Genomic DNA, 10072 nt, shown 5'->3' on the forward strand with positions numbered 1-10072 from the left:
CCAACTGTGCGCCCCACGAGCTGCAAAGTTATTTATGCATTTAGCAGATAAACATATGAAGGATGTTAACTTTTCTAATGCAAATTTTTTTTCAATCAATAATTTGCAGTGGCCCGATCGGGCCAGTGAGTTGCTAGTTTAACTGTCCCAACGTTACTTTTTACTGGCCCCAGGCGATCGGGCCATCGTTATTGTCGAGCCTTGCATGAACACAGGGTGTAATGTATTGTGCTATAACATGTATAGTACATACTGATGTAATTAGTATGTGGATACAATAAAGTATGTATGTGGTACATAATAAGATGGCTCAATAAAATAAGTCAAGTTCTGTGACCATCCTTGTCGTCTGGCCCATAGAAACAACAAGAAGACAGGGGACAGTTTCATGGTTTGCAGAAGAGCAGTACTGAGTCAACAAATTTTGTTCAGATGTATGAGGATGTAGTTGATCGGTTTGCCTCGAAGAACGACAACTCAACAATGACTGACTAGTTTTCGTTTTTAAAGGATTCTCACAGAACAATGACAACAGCAACAAAAATAGAGACTCCTGGGGCCCATTCTCCGTACGTCGCTTATTACATCCGAGATCAAATGACACATCCAAGATGACATCATCTTGTTTATCATGATCTGGCTAATTCGGTTCTTCGAACACACTTGTTGTTTATGATTAGTATAGCTGGATTGAGTTATACGTTGGTCTAAATGGGGGTATGTATCGATAGTAGAAACCTTGATCAGCAACGCTGCTATTGGCTGCTCACATAAGTCTATGGCTGCTCACCGTGGCCAAAATGAGCGCCCAGTTTTTTCCGCAACAGAGCCAACAGAGCAACAGCTTGCTCGAAGGTTACTCCGAATTTGAACATTTTATCAGAACGCCAGGGAACACCTCAAAGTCTGAAAATCCAAGAAAGAGGGCTGGCAAAAAGTAGCAGACCAAATTAAATGTAGAGGAGTGACCACATGTTTTATCGCTTATTACAGTAAGCTAGGCCTATGTTTTTTTTATTTTCATACTTTCATATTTTCATTTACCATCTTTAATGTCATATTATGTGGTTTCAACAAATTTATTATGTAAATGACACCCTCACAAAAAAACGATAGGCTATCCTCTGAAAAAGTATAGGCTAGCATATAGCGCTGTGCTTAAGGAGCCTATCTATCACGCAATGAGCAATTAATTCGGTTTCATGTTAAATTCTGCTAATTATTCTTGCACCTTCTGCAACAGGTTCCTGTAGTAAAAACGGACAAGACATGTTTGTGACAGACTTCCTGTATCACCTCTGCTTGTAAAGCCTCAATCTAATCGTGTTTACATAAAATAAACCTGCTCCCGAGCAGGTTTAAGCTTACGGACATGTTGCTATGACAGCATGTCCAGGATGAGCTTCGAAGAACCGAACAATCCAAGATAATGACAAATCGTCAACAAACAAATCCAGCTAACTGAGTTAGCGACGGACGGAGAACGGGCCCCTGGAGGGTTAGATGCTTTTCAAGCAATCATCCATTATAACAATAGTAGGAGAATCTATACCAAAAGACTAAAGGCTAATTAGCCTTGGTATAGAATGAAATACCAGTCCGGGGTTCCTCTTTTGGCTGCAATTAACGACATATTGCAGGCATGACTGAGACCCGTTTACACCAAAGAAAAACACATATTTTAATGCGATTTGGCCTTTCATTTACACGAAAACAGAGGTTTTATCATGGAAAACGATCATTTCTAAAAACTCCGGCCAGAGTGGAGATTTCTGAAAACTGTTTTTGTGTTTGCGTGTGCACTAGTAGGTGATGGGCTGAAGCTCAAAATCGTGCATTTGAACAATCCCTGGCAATGGAGGCGCTGGATTTTTCTGTATCGCTTTAAAACTTTTCTACAACCCTTAAAAAATGTGTTGGTATGTCCAGTTCTTTATTGACACGTGTTTTAACTATGGTCCGCATCCAATAAGAGCTCATATACATGACACCTTCATAAAATCCACCAATCGTATACCCCGATATTCAAGGAGAGTAAAGTAGGAAGTAAACATTCACATCTGCATTTTGGTGAGCCGGTATATTGTCAGTGGGTGAATGGGCTTCAAATGTATTGAAAAAAGTAAAACAAATACCTACTTAAGGTATTCTCTAAAGAAACATTGCAACATTCCACTTCAACTAGCATATTTGTTATATAATTGCGCTGCTATTAGTCATCAGAGAAAGTAACAGTTAAGTGATAATGAAATGTGCAGAACATTGTTCAAATAGGGGGTCAGATGGCTGAGCGGTTAGGGAGTCAGGCTATTAATCAGAAAGTTGTTGGTTCGAATCCCGGCTGTGCCAAACGACGTTGTGTCCTTGGGCAAGGCACTTCACCCTACTTGCCTCGGGGGAAATGTCCCTGTACTTACTGTAAGTCGCTCTGGATAAGAGCGTCTGCTAAATGACTAAATGTAAATAAATGTACAGTATTGTTTTAAGTGTGTGTCTCCTAAACATATAATAATGACATGAATCAATGACATACGTAATTATAATGAGCCAAGAGTAGGTATACCACATCAGTAACACTTATCAATACATATTGACATCTCTGTACACTTGGCAAGTTGGAAAACGAACCTCATTAGCATAATACACGCATGTGCACAATAATTGTATTGCTAGCAGTGTATTCAAGGCCACATGTAGTTGCAATCATGCTGTATGCATAGCAAACAAAAATATTTAATCTACCCATTTACTGAAGCTAGTTGGTCCAAGTTTGTTCAGAGTTCAATGCAATTGGAACATTTTGACAGCAAGAAAAGCATTCTTGGAGAAAAAGCAGTGGAAAGATTCAACTTATATTCAGCACCTAAGAACCTTATGCTAGGTAATTCTGGATTTCACAAGGGTGTTACAGTAACTTCACCAACACAACAAATATAGCTAAAGCACGTAAGAGGCGTAAAAATGCAGCTCTGGAGAAGGTTTTCCAAACAGAAGGTGCAGGGCTCGACAATAACGATGGCCCGATGGCCAACGTCGGGATAGTTAAACTAGCAACTCATTGGCCCGATCGGGCCACTGCAAATTATTGATTGAAAAAAAAAATTGCATTGTAAAAGTTAACATCCTTCATATGTTTTGCTATCTGCTAAATGCATAAATAACTTTGCAGATCGTGGGGCGCACAGTTGGCAAATCAAGAGTTGAGTAGTGAGTGACAACTGGTTGTCAAATTGTAATTCTCTCATCTCGATACATTTTTTAACAACTGGCGCGAGACTGGCGCGAGACAATAAAGTGAAGATGGCAGCAAAGTAGAGCTACGAGCTCAAACGGAAGCAACTTTTTTTATGGAACGAAGATGCACTGTGTCGTCTATCGTATGTTACCGTCCAGGGCTCTAGAGTGCGACAAATTTGGTCGCATATGTGACCAAAATTTGTACGGGTGCGACTAAAATTTTTACTAGGTCGCACCGGTGCACCCAACCTCCTCGCATCCGCTGCCTCTCCAGGAACGAAGCGTTTGTTTCTTCTCCGACCTGAGCACCAGAGAATCAGTTATGGCAGACCTGGGCATTGTACGGCCCGCAGGGCCACAACCGGCCCACAGGCTGTTCCAATCCGGCCCGCGTGAGGGAAATCTAAAATTAAAAATAAATAAATGTGTTGAGCGGTTGTAAATATGTAGTCCTGAAACACTAGTGATCAGGCAATTTACATATGTGCGCTTGCGCAACCTCACCGACAGGAGAGTTAGGTGGTTAGCCCTCGAAAATGAAAAATGAAAGGTTGATACAGAATGTAGAGCTTTTAACAAGACATGGACTTCTAAGTATCTGTTTACTGAGGTCAAAGTCAAAGCTGTGTTCTTAGTTTTGGAGAACAGGTCGCTGTGTTGAAGGATTACAATTTGAATCGGCACTAAGGGACTCAAGAAAAAAACTAACGCGGACATAATAAGAACTTGACTGATTCAGTCGGCGCGGGCTGATGGTTTGCACACTCGGATCATCACCTGTCAGCTGTCCTTCGCATATCCACCTCAGACATTCAGCCAGATTTCGATGCACTTGTTCAAGCCTCCAACACATTTCAGGTTTCTCATGTGGCACCTTGTCAAAATTAATTGCCCACCCCTGAGTTACGGAGCTGGGCCATGGTGCTAACCCATGGAGCTAGGATGTTGATGCTAGGGAGAGTGTGGCAAGCTGGTTTAGCCAAGGCCAAAGGGCAAGAAAGCCAAATTACAGGTGTTGGCCATCTGAAGGGCATGCGACAGCAAGGGGGGACCCGCTATAAGACTTTGAGCCATGAAATGTTAGGTCTCAGTTCAGGGAAGCACTTTTAAACAGTAGCACTTTCTATTTTAAAATGTTTTATTTTGCTTGCAATGTTTTAGTTTGGAAGCTCAGTGAAGCACTTAAAATATTTTTATATACAGTTTAATTGTGCATCAAATAAAACCAATATTTGCCTACACCTTATTCTTGTTTAAGGTCATTTACATAATATATATGAATGTATATGGAGCGTGATAAAAAGGTGACCTTGAAATTGTGGCGACGCAAGGAAAAATTTGTGTGCACCTAAATTTTGTGCTGGTGCACCTAAATAAAAAAGTTAGGCGCACCAGTGCAACCAAGGGAAAAAGTTAGTCTGGAGCCCTGCCGTCTAAAGCAGACAAAAGTGGATATTTTTACAGAGGCACCGACAATTTTCGAAAATGTGATTTCATTTTTGTTCTTTTTATATCCAGGATGTGTTTAATAAATGGTTAAACATGTTAACAGAATAACACAACTTATAAGTCTTTGGTTTTGTTGTAAAAATGATAAATTACAACTTTTGGAGGGGGGGCCAGTAAAAACTGTCTTGGGGCCAGTAAGTTTCAAACCCACTGACCCGGTGGGGCCAGTGCCAAAAAATGTTAATGTTGAGCCCTGCATTCTTGTTTCGCCTCCTGAACTCTGGGGCCAAGTCAACTGACGAGTGTTAAGCAAACACACGTAGCCTACTGTAAAGGGAAGTTTGATTTGTTGTTTTTTTCTCCTCCCGATATGCAGATCGCAGTAATGCAAGTAACACAAGACATTTTTGTATTAGTAACTGTAATGCAATTACTGAAGTTATCAACAGTAATGCGTTACATTACTGCTTAACACCCAACTTCACTACGCTGACCGGCCAACCATGTGTTTACCCCGCTAAAAATGATATTCGATCAATTCTCAAAATGTAAACATTTTAAAATAAAAAATTCTGATTGTTGATTGCGTTGATTGTCAAGCTAACATATTGGTCCGTTGTTTCTAAACAGTGTGTTTAAGAGCGAGATAGACGATCTGTCATAGCCCCCAATCAAGCAGAAGAGAAATTTCGGAAGATTGACGACACAAAGTTAATCATCGAAGATGAGAAGTAGCTTAGTCCTACATGGAGTTGTATGCCCCACAGCACGTATTTTACAAAGACTACGGCAACAAAAAGCCAAATGTTGCCACATTATGTTGGAAATGGGATGCTGTTGCAACGGTTGTTGGAGCAACAAATTTCCTAAATATAGCCTATGTCATGTTTATGTACCATGTCAGCTTTACATGTAAAAAAGGAAAGCTCAGAGAAGGTGAAAGGCTTGGTGACCAGCGTGGAGAAATGCGCGTCTAGTGTGAACAGCATCGCGCCATTCGTAGCCGATTGTGGTGCTTCGCGGCGCTTCAGGGCGCTTCGCAGCCAGTGTGTCCCAGGCATGAGCTAGATTGAATCTATGGCTCTGGATTGATTGTAATGTCTGAACGTCAGTTTCCACGCCTACTGGCCTCCTCTCATTATCATATTGGGAACAATGTATTATTGAATGAATGAATGAATGAATGAATAAATGAATGAATAAATGAATGAATAAATGAATACACAAATGTATTCATTCATTCATTTGTAAATATCTAATCATATTTTTACAAATATTTGTAAAAAGGGGGACCGGAGGGTGTGCTCCAACTTTAGGGGGATCACACTCCTCAGCCTCTCTGGGAAAGTCTATTCAGGGGTGCTGGAGAGGAGGGTCCGTCGGATTGTCGAACCTTGGATTCAGGAGGAGCAATGTGGTTTTCGTCCTGGCCGTGGAACTGTGGACCAGCTCTATACCCTCGGCAGGGTTCTGGAGGGTGCATGGGAGTTCGCCCAACCAGTCTACACATGTTTTGTGGATTAGGAAAAGGCGTTCGACCATGTCCCTCGGGGGCTCATGTGGGGGGTGCTCCGGGAGTACGGGGTACCGGACTCCCTGATCGGGGCTGTTCGGTCCCTGTACGACCGGTGCCAGAGTTTGGTCCGCATTGCCGGTAGTAAGTCGAACTTGTTCCCGGTGAGGGTTGGACTCCGCCAGGGCTGCCCTTTGTCACCGATTCTGTTCATAACTTATATGGACAGAATTTCTAGGCGCAGCCAGGGCGTTGAGGGGGTCCGGTTTGGGGACCTCAGGATCGGGTCGCTGCTTTTTGCGGATGATGTGGTCCTGTTGGCTTCATCGGGCCGTGACCTCCAGCTCTCACTGGAGCGGTTCGCAACCGAATGCGAAGCGGCTGGGATGGGAATCAGCACCTCCAAATCTGAGGCCATGGTTATCGACCGGAAAAAGGTGGAGTGCAATCTCCGGGTCGGGGAGGAGATCTTGTCCCAAGCGGAGGAGTTCAAGTATCTCGGGGTCTTGTTCACGAGTGAGGGAAGGACGGAGCGCGAGATCGACAGGCGGATCGGTGCGGCGTCCGCAGTGATGCGGGCTCTGCATCGGTCCGTTGTGGTGAAGAAGGAGCTGAGTCGAAAGGCGAAGCTCTCTATTTACCAGTCGATCTACATTCCTACCCTCACCTATGGTCACGAACTGTGGGTAGTGACTGAAAGAACGAGATCGCGAATACAAGCGGGAAAAATGAGTTTTCTCCGCAGGGTGTCCGGGTTCTCCCTTAGAGATAGGGTGAGAAGCTCGGTCATCCGGGAGGGGCTCAGAGTAGAACCGCTGCTCCTCCGCGTCGAGAGGGGCCAGTTGAGGTGGCTCGGGCATCTGATAAGGATGCCTCCTGGACGCCTCCCTGGTGAGGTGTTCTGGGCACGTCCCACTGGGAAGAGGCCCCGGGGAAGACCCAGGACACGCTGGAGGGACTATGTCTCTCGGCTGGCCTGGGAACGCCTCGGGGTCCCCCAGGAAGAGCTGGTGGAAGTGGCCGGGGAGAGGAAAGTCTGGGCCTCCCTGCTTAGGTTGCTGCCCCCGCGACCCGACCCCCGGACAAGCGGAAGATGATGGATGGATGGCATTTGTAAATATGGCAACTTTGGTCCTCCATACTAGACACTGCCAGGAGATTAATAGGAAGCAACATGGTTGACTGACTCCACAGGGACACAGTGAATGCATGTACACCACACGGAAAAGGCTCTTATACTACCATGGCTGGAGAATTGCCTAGTAGTTGGAAGTGGTTTAACCCTTCGGGTCATTGTGAACCTTCGGGTCATTGTGAACCTTCGGGTCATTGTGACCCACCGTCATGTTGCGACAATTTTACCTAATTCAAAAATAAAGTGAAGCATTTTCTTTTACCCATTGCGCTGTGGGGGGTCTGAGACAGCGCGAAGGTCAAAAGAAAATGCTTCACTTTATTTTTGAATTAGGTAAAATTGTCGCAACAGGACGGTGGGTCACAATGAGTGAAGGATCACAATGACCCAAAGGTAACACAAGGTAAAGGCATGAAGTAATTGGAGCCTCTGCTTACCTTTTTCATCAAAGAGATGAACACACATCTCGTATAGCTCCATAGTGCAGTAGTGCGTGAGTACATCACTGAGCCTTTAATGCGGCTGCCAAAAGAATATACACGTTCCCAGACAAAATAGCTCTTTGTTTTCCTTTCTCTTTGCATACAAGGAAATTAATTGCTTTTAGCTATGGCCTCCAAGCTCACTGTACTTGCACTGTAGCAATGGGACCTGCATAGTGACTTCACCATCTGTGAAATTAAATACTTGAAATACAAGGGGTTGTAGAGTACTGTTGACTATCCTGTAGCAAACTGAACGAACGCTCAATTGCTATCCAAACTACTTAGGCTACTAGTTTGACTGGATAACTTAGCTTGCTAAAACAGCATAATTGTTTTGTAAAAGTAGATCACCACCTATAATTTAATTCTCACTAGCTGAGTAACTGAACCCTGACTTTCTTGCTAAATTCTCTACCTCTAGCTCGTCTTTCTTACCTTTTCACGCTAACGCGTCCAAGCTCTAAACTACAGTAGCTAGTTACCTGGACTACCAGTTTAAATAACTAGTCTCTTGACTAGCTAAATTCGCTAGCTAACAAGCCTACACGGTTAGCTAACAACGTCAACACAACAGGAGAAAAAGTCGTTTGTTAGTGATTATAACAGTGGTATTAACAGCCGGGTAGAGGCGAGGATAAAAATGAGATTCGTCATCGTTCATAAAATGAAGCGAATTAAACTCACCATCTTCTCTGCATACGAGTCGACGAAACCGGTTGTTTTGATGTATCCTGTCACGGGCTACTCTAATGTGTTAGCCAGCTAGCTAGCTAGCAAGCACCACACCAGTCAGTCGCACTACCGGTAAGGAAAAGTACGTTAAAGGCCGGGGCTCGGGGACAGTTGGAGTTTCTACTTTAAATGAACTACTGATACTGCTTCCCATTATTTTAGTGCCATAGAGCAACCTGAATGTTAAAACATGTAAGCATTTAAACTCTTCACATCAATAGCTTTTTCTCCAGTTGTCAGTTCACCCGAATTGCCAATACATAATCAGTATAGCGCCAAGCGGGTCCGTGTACTGTACCTTGTGGTTCCCTGTACCTTGTGGCCATTGGTTTTTCCATTTTGCAACCCGTGTTGACAAAAGTAAAATAGGGCCGTAATATCGTTTTTTCATTTTAGTAACTCAAACACACATTTTATGGAACGCCGAGTTAGTCAAAATTAAATAAATAAATAAATAGGTAAATAAATAGATAAATACATACATAAATAAATATGGCTATGAAATAAATTCTGAAATTAAAAAAAGATGGCAATACATATATAAATATAGCATTATTTAATTATATAGCTGAATCAATTTACCGACATCAATAAATAAATACATTTATTTATTTCAAAATGACGTTTTTGTAAAAACAACATTTATTTATTTCATGGGACATTTATTTCCTAATGCCACATTTATTTATTTTTTGAGACTTTTCCACACCACATTTATTTCCACATATATTTCCACACCACATTTATTTCCACACCACATTTATTTTTGTGCTGTATTTATTTCCGATCTCACATGCAAACGAGAGGGGCGTGGTTATCTTCACACCAACGCAGCTGCACACAAGATCGAAGGCAGATAGGGACACCTAGATTCGGTAGATGATGGAAGACATTAGTCGTGTCAGAGATCGCATGCTGACCTTATAGATCAAATTGATCAGCAAGGCTTGTCAGGATGTATTATTTTGGCAAACATTGTAGATTTTGTAGAGGTAGGTTACTTGGGCGGATAAGTGCTCTACAGAACATAGATATTGAAGTCTTAAATACCACCTAGGAAGACGTAGTGGTGGCAGTGATTGTTAGCTTTGCAGACGAGTTACACGTCACACGAGCTAAAGCAATGTTTACAAAAGTAACTTCAGCGCTCTGTCGCAGCTATCAAAGACCAAGGCTGTGTCTACTACCGCGCACTTGTGCACTTCGAGCACTTTGAGCACTGACTTTCAGTGCTTAGGGCGCTTACACTGACAGAACCAGCAGAATTCAGTGCACTGAAAGTACCCGGATGACGCACTGCAAACGGTAAAAAAATGCAGTGTACAACGATGGACACTACTCGCCCTAAACGGGCGCCATATTGGCTACGTAGCGGAAGAGGAGGAGCCCTTTCGGCAGCTTTTCATTTAATTTCTAAAATAATGGCGGACGAAATGACTCGCGAGCAGATTCGCCTTATATTCGCAGGTGTCACAATCAGATTTGCGTCCGTCACTTCCCGCCAAGTGGTTAACTTAAGTG

At 43.0% G+C, this 10072-nt stretch overlaps 1 protein-coding gene across 3 annotated transcripts in view; it reads right to left on the reverse strand.

The window, feature by feature from the left end:
* tmem248 (transmembrane protein 248) overlaps positions 1 to 8681 on the reverse strand; it is a 68289-nt gene extending 59608 nt beyond the window's left edge. For 2 of the 3 annotated variants that reach the window (XM_062485533.1, XM_062485534.1), the window contains exon 1: positions 7772 to 7795. In XM_062485533.1, the coding sequence (XP_062341517.1) occupies positions 7772 to 7780 (9 nt within the window). In that variant the 5' untranslated portion in view covers positions 7781 to 7795. Of the gene's footprint in view, positions 1 to 7771; positions 7796 to 8503 lie in introns of those variants that run through there. The other variant, XM_062485536.1, reaches the window with a different exon arrangement.
* Positions 8682 to 10072: the final 1391 nt, after the last annotated feature.

This window comes from Osmerus eperlanus, chromosome 19 (assembly GCF_963692335.1).
Source record: "Osmerus eperlanus chromosome 19, fOsmEpe2.1, whole genome shotgun sequence".
NCBI classification, from domain to species: domain Eukaryota; kingdom Metazoa; phylum Chordata; class Actinopteri; order Osmeriformes; family Osmeridae; genus Osmerus; species Osmerus eperlanus.